The following is a 26,813-nucleotide window of genomic DNA, read 5'->3' as shown; positions in this document are numbered from 1 at the left end:
AAGGGGCCCCCGCCCCCACCAAAACCCCAAACCAAAAAAAAAAAAAAAAAAAAATTTCTTTTCTTTCTGGGGCGACGCCGCCCGTGAGAAACAACCAGCAGCACGAGGCGCTGCTGGTGGCAACGTATCGCGCTGCCGGTTGTAGCGCCTCCGCGAGCAGCAGCGCCTGCCGCGCCGCGCGGCGGCACCGCCCGCCTCTCGACTCAAATTTTTTGTTTTTCAAGAACAGATCCAAAAAGACCAAAAAAATTTAAAATTAAAACTATATTTGCTAGATTTAGGAATGAACGTGATTAAACTAACATTTAATTTAATCAACACGTTAAACAGTTCCTAACAAATACAAAGTTGGCTCTGATACCACTAGAGGGAATTTACTTAAACATGCACAGCGGAATTTAACAAATTTCAATTCCTATTCATGATTCAGTTTTGTATTTAGATAAAAACTGTAATGAGAAATATACCTTTACTTGTAATTTGCAAACTCCTTCGCGTTATTCTTTTCCAGCAGCTTGAATCTGCCTCCCACAGCTGTCCAATTGTCCAGCCTCCAATGAAATCCACACAGAGAATAGACTGCAATTGTTAGAGTTTCTCTCTTGTGCCAGCAAGAATAATGAAAACCTTATGGACCTCAAACCCTAACTATGTATATATATAAACTCAAACGGACCCAGTCCGGTCCAATATTTAATTATTCCAATTAATTAAACCCGGTCCGTGAATTAATTAATCCAATTAATTAATTTGGGAATATAAATAACAAATTCAATTAATTAATTTATCCAATGATTGTTAAATTAACCAATTGACAATTTGCAATCTTCCAATTCTCTTTTGTGTTCGACCCATTAGGTTCCCGACCACGATGCCTAACGTCGTGAAATATTATTTTGATCTAATCAAAATTGATAAATCAATACACCCTTTTAATTTATCGTCAATTCACATTCGCCGTCCCTGATTGACATCTAGCAATGTATCAGGGCAATACATGTGACGAGAAATGTCACGTGGTATGACAAAACCAAATTCGTTCATTTACCGTGAAACTATTATCCTTTCGTCAATACGATCCGATCAATTACGAGATATGGAATTGTGTCAATCTCGATCATTGATCATATCTTTCACTCCACTATTAAGTCAATATAAATTGAAAACTCCTTTTCGACTTATGAGTACACCTTGGCCAAGGATTTCATCATCGACTTAATTGAATGAAACGTAGATCATAATCTCCTACTATCTAAGAGTGACAAATCCTTTATTGATCAATCACAACCTTCATACGATTCTTGACGTACCCGAACGATGTCGAATTAGCGGCCCCTTGCAGAGCAACATCCAACACTGCCAAAGTATGACTGTCCTTATATAAGGTACCATGACGACCTCAAGTCAAAGGACCAATTCCACTACCGAACGTTAGAGATTAGCCACTGACACTCAGACAGTTATCCATGTGGAATCTCTTAGCGGGTCTCCAATGTTTTGTTCTATAACAAAACATCCACGCGTTCATTTAAGTGTCACCGCACTTTAGCTCGTGAGATCAGCTACTTACTTCACAAGTAAGAAATGCCACACGTGATGGTCTAACTGTATTAACGATATCCGTATCTCGTTATTACTTACGACCATGGTTTATTCAAGATCCAATTATATGTAATTTGTATCTCACAATCACAACTCCTTGAAATTAACAGATTACCTAAAAATTGGATATTTGGGTTCTATTATTTAATATTATTTATTACAAAATTAATTTAAATAAATAATAGATCTCGCCAAAATCAAATGCATTAAATATATTAAAAGCGTTTACAACCTAAATCGATTGGATCTAGGGCATAACACTTACAGAAATGGTATCATAGATTCTCTAGTTTTACTGCTAAGATGGTCCCTATCTTATTATTGGAAAAAATGTTGGTTCTATAATTTTGAGTGAGATTTACTCCATGATTTTGGAAGATTAAAGTATATTTATGTTCTTTTCCATGAGAATATCGAAATTGGATACTCACATGTCCAAAATAATGCTTGGGCTAATGAAAAATTGAAACTCAAAGTGCCCCCATCTAATTTGGAAATTGTTTGAAGGGAAAGATAAATAAACTTGTTCCTCGTAGGAAAAATGATGAGACCCTTTTTTATTATTATTATTTTTTTTAAATATAGGGGCAATTTTTGTGCATGTGTGATTTGTGCAGCATAGATACTATCTCTTATGCACGCATGTAGGGATTGTGCAAAGACGGATCAAATTAGCACATTGGGTCATTGAACTTGTGTGCTAGCACGTTCTATGTACACGAATGTCGAGCCAAAACTTTAGAAAAATCTAGAGACATTGGCCACTAAGAACGAAAAATATTAGTAGAATACTTAAGATACACTGGTGGCTATGACTTGCACTATAATAGATACCCAAGTGTTATTGAAGGATATAGTTATGTTAGTTGGATTTCGAAAATAAAGGACTCAAAGTTTACGAATGACTATGATATTTCTTAAAAAATATTCTTGAAATGGTCGAAACTTCTACCAACAGTTTGCATATATTGTGATAGTCAATATGTGATTGGAAGGGCAAAGAGCAACATGTATATCAGTAAGTTTCGATATACGTTGCAGTCATAATACCATAAAATAAATATTCGTAACTAGAGTTAGCTCTGTTAACTATGTGAAGTCAAAGGATAATCATGTGTATGAGCTGACAAAAGGATTAGGGAGTTAGTTGGAAATCATCGAGATTAATGTGCTTAAGCCCTTGAAAGAATGAGTTGATACAATGTAAACCAACCGTGGTTGGATATTCGAGATCTATGTTTAAAGGAACAGCCTAATTGTAAAGATTTAATTGGATCACTATAAGGGGTAACCAGATATCCATTCCTGTGTAGTAACAATGATGTCTATAAGCAAAATGATAAGTAATAGACTTTTAATAAGATTCTTATACATCAGGAATCTGCACAGAAAAATACGAATCATGCCTAATTAAGAAACCAATTATCTGGAAGAAGAGTATGTTTGCTTCTAAGGTAATTGTGCATGGGCTCAATTCTAAGAACTTCGTAGAATCAGGCAAATGTTCATTGTCACAAACGAACATAACAATGGGAATTGAATTGTGTTAGAATAATTTTGTGTGAGGTGCATCATTGTTTACACAAGAGGCACAATGGTTCAAAGACGTTTTCATTGGTCAATTAGTAAAGTAAATACCTCGACAAAGGAAACGTTCAAAGGATAATGCTTACATAACTTGTGCAAGTTTCGACCATTAAACTTTATTGTTAAGCCTTTGTGTATTCTATGGTCTCTATCAATTTTCATTCATGCAAGGATTGTTAGAAATTGATTAGTTTTATCATAATTTGAGTGGAACCCAATTCTTGATTTTGAAAGATTAAGCTTCTATATGGTTGGGATTAAAATCATATTTTTTATAAATTTTAATAAAAGTTGATGAAATATGTTATTGAAGAGTTATTGATCCTATGAAATAAATGGTTAAAATCGCTTGTTGATTTTGACATAGATCAAAATCTAGAATTTAATCCCTGTCAAACAAGGGCTAAATTAGATTTGCGTTCTTCGTGAAAATATCTAAATTTTATATTCACATGATTAGAATAATGCTTCGACGAATGAGAAATTAAAACTGATATAATAGGTGCTTGAGTTTTTTGTTTTTTGTTTTTTGTTTTTTTTTTTTGTGACTCTGGTGTTCGAGTTTCGCCCAACTAATCATGAGGAGTGATAGCCTTTTCCCCTGGTTCGACCCTCGGATAAATTCGGATGCGATCATAGCTTACACAAACTTGAGCATGACATTTAAGGCGCTTGAATATTGTTAAGTCTATTGAAAATGTATGAAAGAATTAAACTGATATACACACTCAAAGATGACTGAAAAACAAGAAGAATTATTCATTTTAAGAAGCCAAAAACTCAAAATTTATTCAAGCATGTTCATTACTGCCAATAAAACAATATTTAGCCTCCATTCTCTTTCATTTTTTTCTCTCTTATTTTCAACTACACAATCTTTCATAAAATAATATTATACGTAAATCAAAATTTTTTCATTTTTTCCAACCACACATTCTTCAAAAAAATACTATTCTAAACATTAAAATTTGAAAAAAAATTGGGGCCAAATGGGGCTTAAATATTTGAACCTCCTTCCATCCACTTGTCTTCTAAACAAAACTTCTAAAACCAAATTGGACAATTCAAGTACAACTAGACCTATGACCAAGGTAAACTTAATGGAAACTAAAAGACATTAATTAACATTGAAAATATCTAAAAACTTGGACAAATGAAATTGATTTTCGAAGTATTGTTCTGCAGGCGAATCTATGTACAGTTTTGCACTTCTTCGTGAAAATGCGCATATTTCAATATAAGAAATTTGAAATCATGGCCCTATTTTTTGTTGGAAATATGTGTTGACTTGGATTGTTTTGACATGATTTTTGAGTAAGATCCATTCCTTTGATTCAGAAGATCAAAGCCGATTTATGTTCTCCTATATAAGAAATTAAAATCATATATTTATTTGTCAAAATTTATGCTTGGATGAACGAGAAATTAGAGTTCAAAATGTACTAATTGAAAAGAGTTTATGCGTTGGCAGAAAACCAATTAAGACTTATTCCACGTAAGAAAATAATGAAGGCAAATACCACTTTATATAAATGCGCTTAAAGCTTCAGTTTGCAAAATCTTTCTCCTTTTAGTGATTAAATATTTTTGCACTTTTAATTTCCAATTTTTTCTTCCTTAATTGATCAAATATTAAATTCCGCAAATTAACCTTCTTCTTTTTTTGGCTATGGAACTAAAATTTTCAATCTTTTCAAGTAAAATTAGTGAGCAAAAATATTCTTAAAAAAAAGCAATTTAATAAGTTAAATCAACTTAAAATTGAACAAAACGCTTACTTTTTGCATTCCCAACAGGGAGTTAATTGTTCCTATAGTTATTGAACTTATATCCATGTATTTGATTGCTCATTGAAATTTAAAATGTAAAGTTTTGGTCACTGAATTTTGAAACACATTGTACGTTATTTACCAATGTAACTTTTATCTCAAACTTTTAACGAAATTGATGAAGTGGCTGACGGAATGCACACGTGGTGCCCGTCACACTTTTAAACTTTGAGATAGTCGAATTTTGGTCATTAAATTTTGAAAAATGTCTTCTTTTGTTCACTAAACTTAGAGGTGATCGAATTTTGGTCATTGAACTTTGAAAAATGCCATCCGCTGCTCACTATAAATTAGGATTTAATTAAGCTTCTGTTTATCTCTCTTTAAAACAAAATTATTTAATTTCATACTCATTTTTAACTGCACATTTATATAATAAAATATTTTATACGTAAATTCAAAATTTTTTCAACATTTTAACCACACATTATCCAAAAAATTACTATTTAAAACTCTCTATTTTAAAATAATAATGGCCATCAAACAGAGGCTAAATTTTGAATTTAATTTGACTTTAACAATAAATATATTGGGTTTCTCATTGTAATTTACTTCCTTTGCACAACTTTGTAAAACATCTTCTATTGCTCACATTAAATTTGGATTTAATTCAAATTCATTGTTAAGATATGAATTTAATTTTATTTAACAAACAAATTCCTTGCATGTTTCATTGTAAACTTCATATATTATGACGATGATAGCTTAAAATTCTACAAAAATAAATTAGGAATTTTAGCCCCTGTTTGATGCCCATTATTTTTTTTGAAAAAAGGTTTTAAATAGTGATTTTTTTTAGAGAATGTGTGGTTAAAATTTTGATTTTTTTTTAGTTTACTTTAAAATATTTTATTATATAAATGTGTGGTTGAAATAAATATGAAAATTAAAGTATTTTGTTTTTGAAGGAGGATAAACAGAGACTTAATTAAATCCAAATTTATAGTGAACAATGGAAGAAAATTTTCAAATTTCAATAGCCAAAGTTCAACTCTATCAAAGTTCAATGGTTAAAAATTTGACCACCTCAAAATTTAGTGAGCAATAGAAAACACATTTCAAAGTTTAGTGGCCAAAATTCGACTATCTCAAAGTTTAACGGTGTGATAGAGCGCCTCATATGATTTTGTCAGCCACGTCATCAATTTTGTTAGAAGTTTTGAGACAGAAATTATGTCAATGAGTAAAACGTTTTTCAAAGTTCAATGGTCAAAATTCGATATCTTAAACTTCATTGAGCAATCGAATACATAAACATAAGTTCAGTAAGTATGAAACAATTAACTCGTAAGGAGGAGATAGCTTTGACCTCGTACCACTAAAATTAATATAGGTTTAGCTCAAAGTTGGTCATTTGTTGTTTAATTAAATCATATTTCTTCTTTACCACAATTATTTTCCTTTTGTTTAATTTTCTAACGAGCCAATATTTCAAATTTGAACTTTTTTTTTTTAATTATCAATGAGTTAATATGTATTAAACAATTTTCAACGTATACATATATTCAATCCTTATGTCAATGTTTTCAGTTGTCAAGTTGATAAATTCGAAACCTAAAGAACATACGGGGACTGTGATGGAGCTTTATTTAAAAATAATAATAATAATAATAAATTTCAACAAAGTGATTTAACTATAAATAAATAAATCAAAGTTCTGATAGTGAAAAATAAAATTCAATAGCATACTTGAAATTGCTACTCCATACCGGTATCAACCAAAAATTTAATATACTTTTTTTTTCTACTTTGAATGGCAAAATAATATTAGAATTAAATAAATTATTTTGTTTAATATATAAGCAAATATTTTGTATATAAGTCATTTTTAAGTTTAAGTAAAAAAAAAATGATTTATAAGAAATATTTTATAAGTGATTTCTTAAATGTAAAATTGATCTTATAAGTCAATTATACATTAATCTATTTTCGTAGCCGTGGAGCTAGCACCCGATGAGGAGGTGCAGCATAGAACCGCCGGGTAGCAATTGGGTAGTTGCAGTTGCAGTCGCAGAGTCGACCGGAGATGGAATCATGGAGACGGAGATAAAAGATAGAAAGAGACGACCCCTTTTTTTTTTGGTTTGGGCCGAACTGCTGAAGCCTGAAGTGAGTATGTTGGGCCTATTTTTGTATAGCCCAAATGCTCAATTCTCATATAAAATTAACAAACGGTTCAATTTATCAAACCATTTTCAAAGTCGTGAAAGGCAGCCAAGAATCCATATTCCCAATTCCCAAATCGTGAAAGAAACCCAAGCCCTTTTTCTCACTTCTCCACTCTCCAATCCACACAGCACAGACAGGCAGATTCCATTTCCATTCTATAATTTCATTCTAAATCGAAGAAGAGGGAGCACAGATGACGTGTTTTACAGCTTTTGCTGTTAATTGTTGAGCCGAGTCCGAGTGCCATGATTGCCGTCAGGGGCGGAGCCAGAAAATTAGGTTAGGATGGACTGAAACTTAAAATTTTTTGAATGAATTTATGCCATAAGAAATCGAGTGTCGGAGGCTATTTTGTGACATTCACCATAAAAAGTATATGACAATTAATGAAATAAAAAAAAAATTTAGATGTCTCACATTAAGATATTCGGCTAAATCTTTGAAATTTTTTACCAAAAAAAATTCAACACTAACCTTATAAAATATAAGCTAACTGAATCATGATTGAAATAAACAAAAATACATATCCACCAATGAAAATTTAAAAAAACTACTTAATGAGTACTTTTTAGTAACTTTGATCATAGTATCTATTTTATGGTCAAAATAAGTATTTTTTTTAATATAAAAATGTATTAGTAATAAATGAAAACATATGTACTAAAAAAAAAATCAATTACTTTTAAATTTAGAAAAATACATGCATCTCAAACTATTAAAATAAGTAATTTTCCTTTTAGATGTAATCAATACAAATTATCTATAATAAAATTTACTTAATAATTATAAGTAAAATTTATTTGAACATGCATTAAATAAAATATCTAATTTAACAACAAAATATTCATATTTCATGAATGTCATCAAAAGAGTAGTTAATAATTGTAGTGTCTTTAATACAATTTGAATAGTTGGGCATTGGACTCGAGTTGAGATTTAAACTAAAGTTGGGCTAATGCTAATATTTGGGGAAAAGTTCTACAATTTCATCTTAGATATTTATATGAGTGAGCTGGGCTAATGTTGACTTGAACCAAAATTCTTCAATTTTATCTTAAATACTTATATGGGTTGGGGGATGGTGCTGGGCTACAGCCCAACACTGCCCCCACTACCTTTGTCGGTGATTGCCGTCTACTCGATTTAGCTTTCTACCTCCTACTGTAAGTAACGCTTAACTGATCTCAGTATCAAGGTATTCTTTTTTTTTTTTTTTTCCCCCCCTTTTTTTTTTTTTTTTTTTTTTTTTTTTTTTTGGGGTTTTGTTTTTGTTTAATTTCGTTGGCAACTTGACTCGTTGATGTTGAGTAATGAATGTTAATTATGTTACGATTATTGTTTCGGGAATTTATGTTAACGAAATTATGTTTGCGAATTGTGATTTATGATATATAATTTACGTTTTATGAGTCATGATTATTGATTCGGGAATTTATGTTTACGAAATTATGTTTGCGAATTGTGATTTATTATAAGTAATTTATACATTTAATAAGGAATGATTATTGATTTGGAAATTTATGTTTACGAAACTAGGTTTGTGAATTGTGATTTATGATAAGTAAATGGGGAATGATTATTAATATGGGAATTTATGTATATGAAACTATGTTTAAGAATTGTGATTTATGATCAGGGGCTATGCCAGCACCCAGCGAGGGTGCACGACCACGTGCGCTGGCTCCGTGAAATCTTTAGAATTACTGGATAGCAATCACGCCGTTGGAGTTGCAATTGTAGAGCCGACTGGAGATGGAATCATGGAAGACGAAGATTGAAGATAGAAGAGACGACCCCTTTTCTTTTTCCTTTATTTTTTTTTTCTATTTTTTGTTTTTGGTTTGGGCTGAACTGCTGAAGCCTGAAGTGATAATTGTAGAGCCTATTTATGTTTAGCCCAATTGCCCAATTCTCATATAAAATTAACAAATGATCCAATTTATCAAACTATTTTCAAATTCGTGAAAGGCAGCCAAGAATCCAAAATCCCAATTCCCAAATCATGAAAGAAAGCCAAACCCTTTTCCTTTCTTCTCCAATCTCCAATCCACATGGTGCAGACAAGCAGACTCCATCTCCATTCTATAATTTCATTCGAAATTGAAGAAGAGGCAGCACAAATGACGTGTTTTGCAACGTTTGCTGTCGACTGTTGAGCTGAGTCTGAGTGCCATGACTGTCGTCAGCCCTTTCTGACTTTCTGCCTTCTAGTTCTATGCCTGGTAACTCTTTATCCCTCTCTTTTTTTGTTTTTGTTTAATTTTGTTGGCTACTTGACTTGTTAATGTTGAGTAATGAATGCTAATTATGTTATGATTATTGTTTCGGGAATTTATGTTTACGAAATTATGTTTGCAAATTGTGATTTATGATAAGTAATTTACGTTTTATGAGTTATGATTATTGTTTCGGGAATTTATGTTTATGAATTATATTTGTGAATTGTGATTTATTATAAGTAATTTATATTTTAAGAGTTATGATTATTGTTTCGGAAATTTATACTTACGAAATTGTGTTTGCAAATTATGATTATGATAAGTAATTTACATTTTATGAGTTATGATTATTGATTTGGGAATTTATGTTTACGAAAATATGTTTACGAATTAATAATTATTGATTTGGGAATTTATGCTTACGAAATTATGTTTGCCAATTGTGATTTACGGTAAGTAATTTATGTTTTAAAGGAGAATGATTATTGATTTGGAATTTATGTTTACAAAATTATATTTGTGAATTGTTAGTTATGATAAGTAATATATATTTTATGAGTTATAATTATTGATTTGGGAATTTACGTTTAGGAAATTAGGATATGTGAAAAAATTTAATTGAGAAGATGTTGGCCACTAAATTCAACCTGTGTGTACTTGGTTCTTTTTAATCAATTCTGATTGAAAAATAAATCGGCACATTTTGCAAATTATGGAACGATTTTTTCAATTGAAACGAAAGTCCATATCAATTCTTCTAGTTCTAGTTGTGCATCTAGTCCTGCCACTGATTCTAGTCGAGCACAAGAGTTATTGCATAACACAAAGAAGTCTCGAGTTCAATTCAATATGGATGATCTTGTATCTGATCTAGGAATATACCCCCTGTCGAGTAATATGATTCTAATAACAGAGATAATGTTAGAATGACATACTTGAAGAAGGGTTCTTGTCAACCATATGGACATGACTTATCAAGAAGACCGATGAAAAATGATAATAGATGTGCCCAATCACTGGAGGATTGGAGAGTGGACAAGGGAGGAAAAGTGAAGATGGGGAATGATAATAGATCTAGGGATACGTCCTCCTATCAAGTCATATGATTCCCATGTCACCGATACTTGTGTCCAATCACTAAAGGATGTCATTGATGCAATGTTTTCTACACATGGGTTGAGCATATCTAGCCTGAGAGGTCAATGTTATGATGGAGCAAGTAATATGTCAAGTAAGTTCAATGGTTTGAAAGCTTTAATTCTAAGAGAGCACCCATGTGCTATGTATGTCCATTGCTTTGCTCACTAACTTCAGTTGGCAGTTGTTTCTGTGGCACATAGGAATTGTGTGCTTGGTAATTTTTTCAACATGATTGCTGTTATTGTGAATTTGGTTGGTGCATCATGTAAGTGTATAGATGCTCTTTAAATAAGTTATCATTCTAATATTCCGGAGAAACTTAATATTGGGGAACTTTCTGGTAGAATTGGTCAGTTTCAAGAAATAAGTTTAGCATGCCCAGGTGACACTTGGTGGAACTCACATCTATTGACAGTTATTCGTTTTATTAATATATTTAATGCTATCATAAATGTTCTTGAGAATATATCAAAATATGACATAAATTCATATAAAAAATCAATTGCCATAAGACAGATGGACACTATATAAGATTTTGAGTTTGTGTTCAATCTCCACTTTATGTTTGAAATTCTTGCAATCACAGACAACCTTTCACAAACCTTACAGAAAAAGAATCGAAATATTCAGAATGCTATGAGGTTATTAAATTTGTATAAGTGTGCATTGCAGAACCTGGGAGACAATGGTTGGGATACTTTGTTGAGTAAGGTGATTGAGTTTTATGTTGATAAACATATTTTAGTCGACCTAGATGTGCAGCTCAGTAGGTGACTTATTATCATCAATTTTATGTTGATTTGTATTGTCATGTGATAGATTCAATCTTGCAAGAGTTGAATGATCGCTTTCCAGAAACAACTACTGAGTTTTTTTACTTGCATTTCGTATTTAAATCCAAGAGATTCATTGGCATCTTTTGATAAGGCTAAATTGCTATGTTTTGCTCAGTTCTATTCTTTGGACTTATATAGTGAAGAGCTTTTATTACTTAGACCTCAACTTGACAAGTTTTGTATGCTTGTGAGAATGGACGAAGCTTTTTTTTAATCTCAATAGCATATCTTGTATAGCTCAGAAATTGGTTGAAACTAGAAGTTCCTGTTATTTTCCATTGGTTTATAAATTGATCACCTTGGTTTTGATATTACTTGTGGCAACTACAAGTGTTGAAAGGGTATTTTCTCATATGAATCCAATCAAGAGTGACTTGCGCAACAAAATGGGAGATGACTGGTTGAATGACAATTTGGTAGTTTATGTGCAGAAAGATATTTTTAAAAAATTTGACAATGAGGCAATATTGCAACATTTTCAAAATATGAGATCCCATAAAATGCAGTTTTCTAAGTTTACAGTTACAGAGTAAGATTGTATCGTATATTTTTTTTTAGTATTTTCGGTTGTATTAAATTATATTTTCATATGTATATAATTTTTATGTTTTAATTCATTTACATATATATTGAATAACTTTTAATATTAGTTAATCAAATTTAATAAATGATTGAACTATTACAATCGTTGATTGTCAATGGTCAACGATCAATCTCTGCCCTAGCTGGACTTCGATGTTGGATTCACCCTGATTTTAGTCCAACTATTTTTTTTATATTATTCGTGACATGTTGAAATAATCCGGTCTAAATCCAGCTCTCAACATATGAATAATACGTTGCATCAAATGTGCCCTAAAAGTGTATATATAGATATATAAAGTAAATTTTTATCCTAAAAATCTCAAAATAGTAAATTTTAATTCTAAAGTGAAAATTTTCAACTTATAAGAAAATTCATTTATGAACTTATTTAATTGTTAATAATTTTTGGTATTTCAATCCAACTAATTCTTTAAATAAATAAATAAATAAATATATAGTCATACTAAAATTTTTTATAATTTTCTAGATCTTCTCCTTGAATACAAAATTTTAAATTTTGTTAACATCAAGTATTCTGTAAAATTATTGGAAAATCCTTTCTTCGCGTAGTACAATGACCCGTTGTAATACAAAACATAGATGGTGTTACCACAAAGCACAACCCTATGCTTGCAATGTACAAACTCAGAAGCATTTTAATCTTACAAAATACCATAGTTTAGTACTCACAAACAAAAAATGTGACACTCCCTATTCTATATAAGAATTAAAAAACTTTGCGCATAGGTAGTTAAGATTTCAATAGTACATTCATACTTCACCCTTATATGTTGTAGATTAAAATTAGATTTTTGGTAAATTTTGATAAAAGTTAATGAAATGTATGGTTAAAATTTTTTGGATCTCATGAAATGTATAGTCAAGATTAATTGTTGACTTTAATTCAATATTAAGCCCTTGTTTGACTGATTTTTTTTTTTTTTGGAAAGAATGAGTTTTTGAATTGTCAATTTGTGGTTAAAAAGTAGCAAAAAATTTAGGTTTACATGAAGAATATTTCATTACAAGAGTGTATGATTGAAAATGGGTAATAAAAAAAGTTTTGCAAGAATAATTATCAAACTAGGACAAAAATCAAAATTTCATCCATACCTACTGGAAGCTTAATACGGAAATAAATGAGTTACCTTGAAAAAACAGTGCAATTTCCAACTTTTAAAGTTAAAATAATTATCACCCGAACTCGATATAAAGAGGAATTATTAGCCCTTGTTTGATACACGTTATCTAAAAATTTATTTTAACCACTAATTCATTTGATAAAATAATTGTGCATGTAAAATTATTTTTTTCTCTATTTTAACTACACATTTTCCGAAAATTCACTTTATTACAAAAATCAATGTAAACTTTGTAAAGCTTTCAAAGCATTGGTGTATTCAATATAGACTTTAAAGAGTCTCAGTGTATTCAATAATATAACTTTTTAAAAGTTTGTATGTTGAGAATTCGAGCCAAATAATTAGAAAGCGAGAAAATAAGAGCAATATGAAAAATAATATACCACACAATACCACAATATTTATATTGAAGAAAAGGAGAATTTCAACATACCAAGAAATTAAAATTATTTTTACAAGATTTGATATTCTCAATCTAAATATAAACAATTCTCTCAAGTTTTCAATGTATACAACAATGATCTAATTGTTGTGTTGAATTTATAAAGAGCCTACACCTTCTAGAGTACATAGGAGCCTAAATTTGGAGTTTTGGATGAAGTAGAATACAAGAATCACGATAAAAATCCAATTCTTTCCAATAGGAAGCATCACTGTCTGTGCTTAGGCACCCAACCCCTGTTTCTTCTTTTCGCTACCAACGTCTAGGCGTCATGACGCCTCGGAACCCCGTTTCAGACCCAATGCTTCCAAAAACCTTTCATTTTTCATCCATCGCAAAGTCCTTTCCCCAAAGAAACTTCCAATCTATGATGAAATTTGATCCTTTATTAATCTGGATTTTCAAACCAAAATTATCTAAGCTTCCCCCATGAATCAAACTTCTAAATCATATGGAATTTGGGTCACAACCTAACAAACTAAGCCTTGAAACAACTTCCGTAACAATGAATTAAAATTTCATTTTTCAAGCCATTCTCCAACTCTTCTACAATGCCCTACCAGGCATACTCAGCGAATATGAACTAAATCTAAGCCTTGCATAACAGCAGAACTACTCGCGCGCCAACCTTGCTTGAATCATCATATTCAATTCTAGCTCCACCGAAGTCACTGAACCTGTTCGAATCACCACAAGAAACTCGATCACAACCAACTCTACCTAAGTTAAAATTTATCAAACCATAAGCCACAACTGCTTCCACAATGACCATCGGACCATCCAAAACATATAACTAAGACTTTCTCCACTTCTATAAAACAACCCTGACACCCTTACTAACTTTCAGAACTCCACCTTCATCGGTATACATGTACCCTTTTGAATCAAGAGTACTCGAAGAAATAATATTTATATTTAAATCTGGAACATGTCTCACTAAACCAAGTGTTATGATCATCCCATCAAACATCTTGATTTTGACCTTACTAATACCAGCAATTTTATAAGGCTCATTGTTTTCCATTACCATGGAACCCCTTATAATTGTTTCATATGAAGAAAACCAATCTCAATTAGAACACATTTGAAAAGTGTAAGCCATATCAAAAATCCAATTCTCATCGAGTTTGAATCACCTAATAGTAATCACCAAGAGATGTTCATCGCTTTAGTCTTCTTCTGCAAGATTGTCATCACTGAAATTTTCTGGTTGTCCCTTTTGATCTGTAGTAGCAAACTTACTCTCATTATGGATGACAAGGGGGACAGGTCGGAGTCGGGGCAACCTCCCTCGCCCCACCGTGTAATTTCCAACCATGTTACACGTTTAAGGCATGGCCATTGCCCCATTTACTACCCATTTAATTTTTTTTAGTTTTTTCATAATTCATTTTATTGCTCCCATTCATTAAAGTGAGACAATAATATATTTGTTAAATTTTTTGATTGATTTATTTATTTTTAAAAGTTAAATTATTTAAATATAATTGGTAAACTAAGGTTATTATTGTTTGTCATATTCTTAATTTAGACCTTCTATTAAAACTAATGAAATTTATAGGAGTTTTCCATTTAAAGTATGGAATTCTTTAAAAAAAAAAAAAGTTAAACGGGGCGGGCCCTTATTACCCCTACCCGCCTCGGGACAAAGTCCCGTCCCATTCCTTATCCGAATGCCCGATTAAAAGGGTAATCCCCATCTCAAATGGGATGGGGCCGTGGGCATTCAGTTTAACGAATTTTTTTGTCATTTGTAATTCTTGTTTCGCTACTTATAGCAATTCTTCTTCATGTGTCCTTTATTGTTACAATACCAATAGAATTTATCACCGTGCTATCCTTGACTCTACCCCTTCCATGACCATCTGTCTTCTTCTCACGAATAACAAGATCCTTTATATAGGCCTTGGATCTGACAATAACATGTTTCATTTTCTTCTTAGAATAAAGCGTATCATATACCTCTTAATAGTGAGAGCATCTGAATTATGGAAAATAGTATCATACAACCCAGCAACACTTTTCTCATTTACCACTTCCTAAAGAATTTGATTAGAAAGATGAAGATACATTTGTGATAGGGCTTTTTCGATCCATGTGTTGCTTCTCCTTCGCAATCATTATTGTGGGCATTCTATTTACCCTAATAAAGAATCATCCAAGTTCAATTGAGCAAGAATTGCTTGTATCTCTATCTGCTACAAAGAAATCTACTAATGAGATCTACAAGTAGAATCTCAAACTTAATAGTTACCATCCTTGAAACAATTGACCTTGTTAAAACCTTGCATTAATAACGAATTTGGACCTGCCAAAAAATCTACCAAAAGTCTTAGCTCAAGAACCAATTATTGAGAATCAATTCAAATAATTAACAAATAGAAAATAAGCGCAATATGAAAAATAAAGGATCACACAAGAACACCCAATTATTGAGAATCAAGTCAAATAATTAACAAATAGAAAATAAGCGCAATATGAAAAATAAAGGATCACACAAGAACACAAGATTTATGCTAAAGAAGAGGAGAATTTCAATATACTAAGAAACTAAATTTGTGTTTAGAAGATTTGATACTCTCAATCTAAATATAAACAATTTTCTAAAGTTTTTAATGTATACAACAATGATCTAATTGTTATGTTGAGTCTATAAAGAGCCTACACCTCGTGGAGTATTTATCATAGCTCAATTTTGGAGTTCTGGATAAATTAGAATACAAGAATCGAGATAAAAATCCAATTCTTCTCGAACAGGTGACGCCTAGGCTCCCATCCTCTGTTCCTCTTTCTCACAACTGGCCTGTAGCAAACATAGTGCTTCCAAAACACTTTTTCATCCATCCCAAAATCATTTTCCCAATCAGACTCCCAATTCATGATGAAATTTGATCCCTTACCAATTCGTACTTCCAAACTAAAATTATTTAGGCTTCCTCTATGGATCAAACTTCCAAATCATATGGAATTTGAGTCATAACCTAACACTTTTTAAGTCATTTGATATTAAAAAAGTCGATAACTTTTGAAGAATTCTATAAAAGTCTCTAAAATATTAACTTTCAAGAAGAAAGTGGAAAAATAAAATTTCAATTATTATTATTATTTTCTTCTATTGTTTATATTTTTTTTATCGCTTTTCTCTTTTTTGATTGTTTCTCTCAATATTCTATTCAAATAATTCTTATAACAAATTATTCCTTATATTATTCATTTCCTTATGTGAAAGATCAATTTGTAATTAAATTATATATATATATATATATATATATATAGCCCTTATTTGATGAGGGTTAAAATTAGATTTTTAGTAGATTTTGATAAAAGTTGATAAAATGTGTTGATGAAAAGTTGTGGATTTCATAAAATATGTGGTTGAAATTAATTGTTGATTTAAATGTGAGAACTTTTCACTACATCAAAGTGAATTATATTTTTAAATCAAAGTTTTCAAAAGTCTTATGAAATTTATAAAAGTTTTATACAAAAATCGCATGCTTTCATTAACTCCATACAAAGTTATAAATGTTTTGGAATTTACCAAAAGTCTATCTCTTAAAAAAGTCTATAAAAATCTTCAAAAATCCTGATTGAATACAGCATCTCTAAATTTGGAGAACCAAAATCATTCTCTATAATTAAATTTATTCAAAATATTTCAATTTTCAATACTCCATATTTTGATTCAACTAAATAGTATATATCATAGAAAATTGAGGAAAATAATATAATAAGTTACGGTCCGTTTGATTGCAAAGATGGAATTGAATTGAAGTGAAAACGAATTCTAGGGAATTGAATTGCCTAGAAATTGTTTTCCTATTAATTGTAAATTATTGTGTTTGATTGGTATAATTTTTCACGTGAAAAATGTTAAAATAAAAGTATTTTTTGATATTCGTTTGACTTTATTTTACATAAAAATTGTCAATTAAAGGGATATATTTTATTGATATTGGGAATGAAATTTGTTTCCATTGCTAACAACCAAAAAAAAAAAATCTATCTTTTGGTACTCGTTTGGCTTTGTTTTTTTATGAAAATTACCTATTAAAGTGAAATTTTTTTACAATAATTCTTAAAATTTGTTTCCATTGCCAACAAAAAAAAAAAAAAAAAAACAGTAGGGTGGAAAACCAAGAAAATACAATTTCCCAAGACAAGCAAGAAAATCGAATTCCATGGAAAATAAAACGTATCAAACACACAAAATTGGAAAAAGGTAGAATTCAAATTCCATTTTCCATGGAATTCGAACCAATCAAACAGGCCTTAGTGAAAATAAAATATGAAGAAAAATAATAAATATACACTGAATATAGTAAACTTAAATGTTAAAGATAAATAGATTGTTAGGGTATTTAAAAATTTTTACTTTTTAAATTTATATATATGATTGGAGTATTTAAAAAATTTTACACACTGAATTTATAGATAGTAACTAAATAGCAGTATATGCTCTTTAAAGTAGAAAGTGTCTTGGAGAACTAACTCTTGTTTGAGCTCCATTTTTTGAAAATTCATTTTTAAAGTTTATTTTAAAATTACATATTCTCTCAATAAAATAATTTTATATGTAAACCTAAAAGTATCTCATGCTTTTTAATCACTTATACTCTAGAAAATCACATTGTTCTAAAAGACGCATATTGATGACGCTTAGGCATTACCAATGCGCAAATGCAATGCGAAAATGCCAACCCAAGTGACTTGATTCCTTATTTAGTAATCAACAACAATCATTGATCGCTAATGAGCGCCTAGGCATAGCTATTCTAGCATAATTATCTTTTTTTTTATATCTTTTTTTTTTTTTACAATTCTTCTTAATTAAAACTTAAATGTTGATTTCTTCACTTCGTCGGTTTTAAATTCAAAATAGTCGCTTGAAGTATTGAACAAAAGAAATCTTTCAAAAATTCCTGTTTATTTATTATTTACATTTGGAACTTATCTTTTTGTTAAAAACTTTGAAAAATGTATAAATTTTTTATAAATTTGTTTTAGATGTTTGGCATGTATTATTTTTAATTATTAAACGATTTTTCAATTGATTAAAAATTAAAATAATATTAAAATATGAAATGAATTTTTATGTTTTTTTAAGCCTATGCCTCGCCTAAGTTCGCCTAATCCATAGATTGACCTCCAGGCATTGCCATGCATTACGCTTTTTAGAACATTGAAAAACCATTGATACAAATTTTATTCTCACCAAATATATATATATATATGATAAATAAATAATTTTAAAAAATTAAAAAACCCTTTAATATAGATGTCAAACAAATCCTCCAGTTAGATCATTCTTTCGCCTATAAGATATAGATAAATTAAGGCCCCGTTTGATAGGAATTTTTTGCTCCAAAAAATTAATTTTTTGACCGTTATTTTACTATTCAAATCGTAATTTTTGACTTTTTCTCTCACATGTAAATTTCACTTTTTTTCTAACGATTAAAAAATCAATTCCCAATTATTGAATTTCATCGTACCTATAGAGCCTGCAGTTTCTCTGTATACAGATTTGTCTCTCTCTCTCTCTCTCTTAGGGTTTACGAAATCGGTCCGATTGAAATTCTCGGCGATGTCTTCGACAAGGATGATTGAGCTTAAGAGTTCAGACGGTGAGATTTTCGAGGTCGAGGAAGCGGTGGCGCTAGAATCAGAGACGATAAAGCATAAGCTTGAGATTTTCGAGGTCGAGGAAGCGGTGGCGCTAGAATCAGAGACGATAAAGCATATGCTTGAAGCCGACTGCGCTGATACTTTTTTTCCTCTTCCAAACGTTACATCTAAGATCTTGGCGAAGGTGATTGAATACTGCAAGCGCCATGTTGAGGCGGTGGCGGCAAAGCCCGCCGAGGGAGTGCTGGTTGCAGCTGACAAGATGACCGACGAGGAGCTGAAGGCGTTTGATGCTGATTTCGTGAAAGTTGATCAGGGCACCCTGTTTGATCTTATCTTGGTGGCAACTCTTTTCTATTCTTGTCTCTCTAGATTGTTTGGCTATCTTACCTCGATTTGGCTGTTTTTTCCGATTTGCCCACCCTTTTTTCTTGTTCATCACTATGTTTATTGTTTCACATGAGCCTTTTTAATTCTACCATGTTGCCGTTTTACTTTAATCATTCATGGGTCTGTTTTGTTTGCTTTTATTTCTTCGATAACTTGTTTATTGCCTGTTTTAATGGTTTCTTATTCTAGATGCATTTTTCACATGATTATTAATGCTCTATTTTTAATCGTTTATGTCGTCTGTTCTTTCAATTATTGGTATAAACCTGTCTGTTTCTTTTATAATTTTGCATTAATTTCACATAATTGCTGCACTATTTGCAATCAATTTTTACATGTTTCTTCTCATGGTGTTGTATATGGATACCAGATAGAATAGCTTTTATCATATGGATCTCTGTTCTGTTGTTAGTTTGTCTATATAAAGCAGTAGTTAAGGGTTATCCATTTCTTTCCCTTTTTTCTGGGTTGTAGATCAATACGGACGGCTTGTTTGCTTGAATAATGTTTGTAGTATTGGTGAAATTTTGGTATGAGGTGGGGCTTCTTTTAATTATTATATATTCTTATTTTTATTTGAAGGCTTATAATATAAAGCCTTTGGGTAGAGTAACTGGAATCAAACTATTTTTGTTCTGTTAAAATTTTTATTTTACTTTGGATCGGGTGGTTTGAAGATAACAGCAATCTTCCTGCATCAAAAGTCAGAACTGGAGATGCATAATGTAACTTTCTTTAGGAAGGGTTGAAAACATGTTCTTGTTTTGTTCTTGTAATCTTGCTCACAAATTTTCATCTGTTTGTTTTTACATAGAAGATAATCTATTCATTTCTCTGTTGGCATTCTTGTGTTTTTAATGCTTTTTCTGTATGATTCACAGTTCTTTTCTCTAGCTACTACTAACTAGTGACATCACGTTTTCAGGCAGCAAACTATCTGAACATAAAGAGTCTGCTCGACCTCACATGTCAGACTGTGGCCGACATGATAAAAGGAAAGACTCCGGAGGAAATCCGCAAGACTTTCAATATTAAGGATGACTTCACCCCGGAGGAGGAAGAGGAAATTCGCAGGGAAAATGCTTGGGCGTTTGAGTGATATGCCTCTGCAAATTAAGTTTCTGTACCTAATAGAGTATGCTATAATATGGTAGGTTTTATTAAGAGTCGTCCAGTAAATTCTTGGTATCATGTTATGAAGAGATCCAACTCTTTGTTGAAATTTGTTTCCCAGTGTTAAACCTTTATGCTTCTATGACACTGGTACTTGGTGTTCCTTTTAAATGCTATATCTTTTATATCTTCATTATTTTCCCTTGATTATCGTTTAACCTAATTATGGAGTTTGATTGTTGAGAATATGTGATTGCAAACTCTTTGAATGTGGCTGATGGGGTTGTTCGTTGCTTGGTTGAAAGTCAGGTTCTGTTTGTGTTGGCACATTTGGAGCTGGAATTGGATGTGCAGTTCAAAAATTCTCGAGGGCCTTAGATTTGCAGGCATTGAATATGTTGATCAGGTTTTTTTACAGACCTGCAAGGCTTATGCATTGGATAGCCACACTTGCAAGTCCAGATTCAAGGCATTGAATTGGGTAGCCGCACTGGCAAGTGTAGATGTGACTGTTAAAAGTCCTAGGAATTTGAAAAAGTGATTGAAATAGGTGATGACTAGTGTGTGCATGTTTTTGGCAGTTGGAAATGCTGTTCATATGAGAATAGTTTGGCTTTTTTCTTTGTTCGACATTTCAGTTCAACTCTGATTGAACTTTCTGGATTAGAGTTTGATCTTGGTTCACTCGCAGTTCGTTAATGCCTGGGCAGGATTTGGAAACAGCATTGAAAACTTTGTTATAATTTCTGTTTCAACCTTTTGGGGCCATGGGTGAGTTGAGAAACCTGAAAAGAAGGGGAAAAGCCATTGTTGCAACACATTTGGACTGTCAAAGGCAAGTTAAAGGCATGGTTAGAATGCTGGATCGGACATGTCCGTGCCATCGAAGAACTCGGAGCTAGCTTTGATGAGCCAACAAAATATAGTTTGCAACTGTCAAAGGCAAGTTAAAGGCATGTTTAGGATGCTGGATGGGACAATAATGTTGTCTTTCTTCAATTATATCCGTGCATCGAAGAACTCGGAGCTAGCTTTGATGAGCGAACAAAATATAGTTTGCAAAATCCGACCTAGTAAGACGTATGTCAATTATACAGCAAAACATCACACAAGCGGATCATAGAGGTTTCGAGGGTGTGGACTGTTGACCTCGAAAATTGGTCCTTCCATGTGGCCAACTGAGAGTTGCTCCACGTATTCCTCACTGCGCACAATCAGTGAACGGTCAGACGCACATGGTCGGGACTAGCGGGGATGGTGGCGGTCGTATACATTCCGACGGTCAAGTTTGGTTTAGGTGGTCGGAACAGTACCCAGGGGTTGTGCCAAATAATGATAAGGGGGAGGAGAAATATATAAGCTTGCTATGGAGTGCTATGTAGTAAGTTTCATTACCTTTGCCAAACCTTGGGTATTTATAGGTGGGATGAGTCGTTGGATGTGGGACACGTGTATACATCTGACGGTATGAGACGTCCGCTCATAGGCGTCAATCAGCAACGTCTGTCGAGTGGGCGGACAGCTTGTTTCTCCTGATTTGAATTGACATAAAGTTGATAAGTCACATCAACTAGCCTCATGGAGACGTCAAATCAATCTAAACCTTAGGTGCAGGAAGGATCTTGGCACAAATCTCTTTCTGAAATTGGCAGTGGATCATCGGTCAGGTCAGTAGTAGGGATCGCCTGTACTTCGCAGCGTGCTACTAGGTTGCAGACATTGCTGATATCACTTCAGAAACACTTCGAATGGGTCTTTATCAGGTCAGAATATATGATGGTGCGCGTTCCGAGGCGGATCAGATAGGGGCGTAACAGTGGTCCCCCAAGTCCAGGTATGAATATTTATATCATGGGTGGACTTCCTTTCCTTTCCTGACCGGATGTATATGTCTAGGTACTGGGGACCACGACTCGTGGGAGTTTGGGGGTTGATCTTTTGCAGTAATCGAGGTCATGATCCTGTGCAGATGTGCCAAAGTTTCGTTACTGTGTAAGGGAAAAAATAACCGATGTGAGGTCGAAGCGCTGCAAGACGGGACGATTAGTAGGAAAAGAGGTTAACATGACAATCGAGGCAATGTCCGAGAGGGGGCTCGCGCTAGGTGCGTGTAGGCTATGCGAAGGTGAGCGAGGAACTCATCTGCCACCGTTGCGCTGACCCACAGGGCCGACGCGTTGGGAGATGTCTAAAACTTTGTAAAGCATGGGAGAGAACGCATCGTTCGAGGCGATGACCCACAGGGGACTTCGCGTCAGGTGCGTCCAAACTTTGTAAAGTTGAGTAAGGAGCTCATCTGTCACCGATGCGCTGACCCACAGGGCTGACGCGTTGGGAGATGGCTAAAAGTTTGTAAAGCATGGGAGGTAACGTAGCATCCGAGGTGATAACCCACAGGGGATTTCGCGTCAGGTGCGTCCAAACTTTGTAAAGTTGAGTAAGGAGCTCATCTGCCACTGGTGCGCTGATCCACAGGGTCGACGCGTTGGGAGATGGCTAAAACTTTGTAGAGCATGGGAGGTAACATAGCGGCCGAGGCGATAACCCACAGGGGACTTCGCGTCAGATGCGTCCAAGCTTTGTAAAGTTGAATAAGGAGCTCATCTGCCACCGGTGCGCTGATCCACAGGGTCGAAGCGTTGGGAGATGGCTAAAATTTTGTAAAGCATGGGAGATAACGCAGCGTCCAAGGCGATAACCCACAGGGGACTTCGCGTCAGGTGCGTTCAAGCTTTGTAAAGTTGAGTGAGGAGCTTATCTGCCACCGGTGCGTTGACCCATAGGCCGATGCGTTGGGAGATGGCTAAAACTTTGTAAAGCATGGGAGGGAACACAGCGTCCGAGGCGATGACCCACAGGGACTTCGCGTCAGGTGCGTCCAAACTTTGTAAAGTTGAGTGAGGAGCTCGATTCGAGGTGATTCAAACGTCAAATGATTTGACAATTGTTGCGTGTTTCTAAGGTGACAGTTGGGTGCCATGCCCATTCTCCTAAAAGGCTGGTGCGGCTACTTATTATTATTGACGGCTGGTTGTAACCGAGGTGACGTGTTTTAAGCAAGCGTGAATGTCACAGCGACATCTTAGGCGTAGATCAAATCTGGCGTTTCATTTCAACGGCCTAGATTGAAGATGCGATGAACGACTTAGATTGATCGCATTTGAATTCGATGGTGGAGATCGGATTTGTCCTTCTATAAAAGGAGGACTCTGAGGTTTTCTCAGGCTTTCTACCCTTGCGAAACAAACAATATATTTTGCTCTCAAGTCACTGGCGATTTTCGACGTTTTCTAAGCAATTCTGACGAGAAAATTGAACTTTTGGCGACCTTACACCATTTCCGGCTAGGAAAACCTTCAAACTCGTAAGTTTCAGTACCTTTTAGGGCTTTTAAATCTTGAAAAAAGGGCCTCGGACGGGAGGTCTGGTTCGGGGAGGGGGTTAGAACTAGTGAGGATGGACGAGCCCATTGTGGCGACCTCCTCAGAAATAGCCGAGGCAATAATAGGGGGAAAATATATGGAAGCGACCGGATAGCCCAGCAGATACTTCTGTGCATTGCGGGGCATTGGACTACCCATCCAAATTAAGAGAGGCCGACCTGGAGAGACTTAGGACAGAGTATAGGATCCCTGATAGCATAGATTTGATCATTCCCGGGCCAGAAGAGAGAGCCTGCTACCCTAAGTCGGGTTGTGTGGCCATTAGCGAGGCGATCCTTAGGGCCGGACTTAGGCTGCCAGTTCACCCATTCTTTAGGATGGTTCTTAGATCCTATGGGCTATCCCCGACGCAACTCAATCCGAACTCCTGAAGCCAAATGGTGGGCTCCTGGATGTTGTGGAAAGAGGCGTCATTAGGGGTGGAGATGCCCCTTTCCGTCTTTCAGACCCTTTATATACCTAAGGTAACTACCGGGAGGGATAAGACTCGGGGATGGTATTACCTTACTTCATGGGGTTTCCACACTCCATTCTTACTCGATCTGTCGAGCTCCATCAAAGAATGGAAGAGCTCGTGGTGTTGGGCCGCAGGGCGATGAGACACGATGGAGGGGATCCCCTGGCGCCTCTTACGGTCCCGACGAATTACTCAACACTTAGTGAGTATAGTAGTTGTTTTTCCTTATATTTCTCTTCGGTTCGAATTGTGCCTAACATTTACATTTCCTTTGTAGGTGCTCTTCCTCGGTGCTAGCTGTCATCCGAGGACTTTGAAACCATATGTATCATTTATCAGCTGACTCAAAAGAAGAGGTCTTACCATAGGCTGATCCGAAAGTACATCCACTTCATTACTCACGATCTGATGGCATCCCAAGGTAATTGGACCGAAGTCTTTACCCTTTATTCTGAACTCTCAACACTTGTACTAATTCATCATTCGCTCTTTGCAGACAACTTTAATAAGAAGATGTCGGTGCGCCCCGATTTTAAGACCATCCAGAAGATGATGGCAGAGGCACGGGCGTTGATGGCCTCCTTCTCCTACAAAAAGCAAATGGAGGATTTGGTGGAAGCCAGTAAGAGGCTTCAGCTTCCGACGGAGGAGGAGGTACCGGAGGACCTGGAGGCTGACCTTCAGAGGAAGGGCAAGAAGAGTGCCGCCCCTCCAAAACGCTCAACTGTGGCGAGGCCACCCCTTGCTCTGAGGCAAACCACAATTCCCACCGGGGTGGCTATTCCGGAGAAGAGGCCCGCCCCACTTGAGCCTGCCACTACCCTGGCCACAATACCCCTCGCTGCCGTGCCAATTGATCAAGTGCCAGGGCAGCAGAAGAGGAAGAGGCCCTGTCCCTCTAAGGAGGTCGACTTTCTGGGCACAAACCTGGAGGAGCCCGTAAGGGAAGTGTTGGAGGCTCTTCCTCCAGAAACAGCTGCGGTGGCGGTCGTCCGTAGCAAATACTGGACTGAGGAGTGGAGGGACCACATCGCCTCCTGCACAGCTGAGGATTTGGTGGCTACAAATAGCGCCTGCGTGGCTCGGGCCCTGAGTACAAGCATCCAACTTGAGGGCTTGGTGAAGGATCTGAACTCCAAGTGGGAGGACCTCGCCAAGCACCTCGAGGAGGCGATGCACTACGGGGATACCGTGCGAACGGCCCAGGCCAAGGCCACGCAGGCGGAGGAGGGGAAGAAGGAAGCTGAGGCTCAGCTAACTGCCGCCAAAGCAGAAGTGGAGCGACTGAAGAAGGAGTTGTACAAGGTGGAGTGCCAAGTGGCTGCTGTGACTCGGCGGCTTGATCACGCCAATGAGCACCACAAGCTCGCTACCGAGGCTCTGGAGGCCTCCAACAAAGAGAAGGCGGAGCTGAGGCAGAGGCTCAGTCAGAGGAGATTGCCTCTTTGAAAGAGAAGTTGAAGTCTGCAGGGGAGGTGGCAGCTCAGAACTTCATCGACCACTTTGAAGACCATCCCTTGTATGACGACTTTGCCAATTTTTGGGCCTCATGGAGTGCCCAAAGCTTATTGGGTCGAGTGAAGGAGGTGCACCCCACTTTGGACATCTCCTCATTGGAGGCAGAGTTCGGGGGGCCAACTGGAGGTCGACCTGATAGGCTTGCTGAGGAAGCTCCGGAGGCCCTGGAGGCTGCTGATGTAGAAGTCCCTCCAGCAGAATAGGGTTATCTTTTGTAATGGCTTCGGCCTCCTTGTACTTAAATTTATTCAATGAAATGAAATTTTTGCTAAGTATTTGTGCTTCTGCTTTTTTTTTTTTTATCTTTTCGATCTGTTCATACTTGTATGAATGACAAACGTCAGACTAATTGCCTCGTAACAGTAACCAGTTAATAATTGCGGATCGGACCACTTAAGTTAATATAAGTTGAATCACTTAAGCAAATATGAAGCGACTCTTAATGCTAACCTGTTAACAATATGAGATCGGACCACATAAGTTAATATGAAGCGGACCACTTAAGCAAACATGAAGAGCCCCTTAATAATTGAAGGTCGGATCGCTTCCCATTGAAGGACTGAGGAATTTATTTACTAACTAATGTGGCTCAGAACCAAAGTTTCATTACTTGAGATAAATTACACCACCCTTTACCAAGGCGATTCCAGCACGTAGTTAGGGAATTTACAACTGAGATTAGATCAAAACAATCGATTCATTATACCATATTG

General features: G+C 34.8%; 2 protein-coding genes across 5 annotated transcripts; both read left to right on the top strand.

The window, feature by feature from the left end:
- The first annotated feature begins 19,049 nt into the window (after positions 1–19,049).
- LOC111412188 (SKP1-like protein 1A) lies at positions 19,050–20,875 on the top strand. 3 transcript variants are annotated; one of them, XM_023042995.1, is made up of 3 exons: positions 19,051–19,192; positions 19,253–19,519; positions 20,495–20,875. In XM_023042995.1, the coding sequence occupies exons 1-3, from the start codon at positions 19,139–19,141 to the stop codon at positions 20,666–20,668; spliced, it is 495 nt and encodes a 164-aa protein (XP_022898763.1). In that variant the 5' UTR covers positions 19,051–19,138; the 3' UTR covers positions 20,669–20,875. The 3 variants fall into 3 exon arrangements, with proteins under 3 accessions (XP_022898762.1, XP_022898763.1, XP_022898761.1); XM_023042993.1 differs by having other exon boundaries at positions 19,061–19,183; positions 19,244–19,519; XM_023042994.1 differs by having other exon boundaries at positions 19,050–19,519.
- Positions 20,876–23,648: 2,773 nt separating this feature from the next.
- On the top strand, positions 23,649–26,339 carry LOC111412186. 2 transcript variants are annotated; one of them, XM_023042991.1, is made up of 3 exons: positions 23,649–24,784; positions 24,860–25,003; positions 25,079–26,339. In XM_023042991.1, the coding sequence occupies exons 2-3, from the start codon at positions 24,991–24,993 to the stop codon at positions 26,029–26,031; spliced, it is 966 nt and encodes a 321-aa protein (XP_022898759.1). In that variant the 5' UTR covers positions 23,649–24,784; positions 24,860–24,990; the 3' UTR covers positions 26,032–26,339. The 2 variants fall into 2 exon arrangements, with proteins under 2 accessions (XP_022898759.1, XP_022898758.1); XM_023042990.1 differs by having other exon boundaries at positions 24,860–26,339.
- The last annotated feature ends 474 nt before the right edge of the window (positions 26,340–26,813 follow it).

Source organism: Olea europaea, chromosome 16 (assembly GCF_002742605.1).
Source record: "Olea europaea var. sylvestris chromosome 16, O_europaea_v1, whole genome shotgun sequence".
Taxonomy (NCBI): domain Eukaryota; kingdom Viridiplantae; phylum Streptophyta; class Magnoliopsida; order Lamiales; family Oleaceae; genus Olea; species Olea europaea.
The sequence above is the reverse complement of the archived record's forward strand: the minus strand, read 5'-3'. Positions and strand labels throughout refer to the sequence as shown.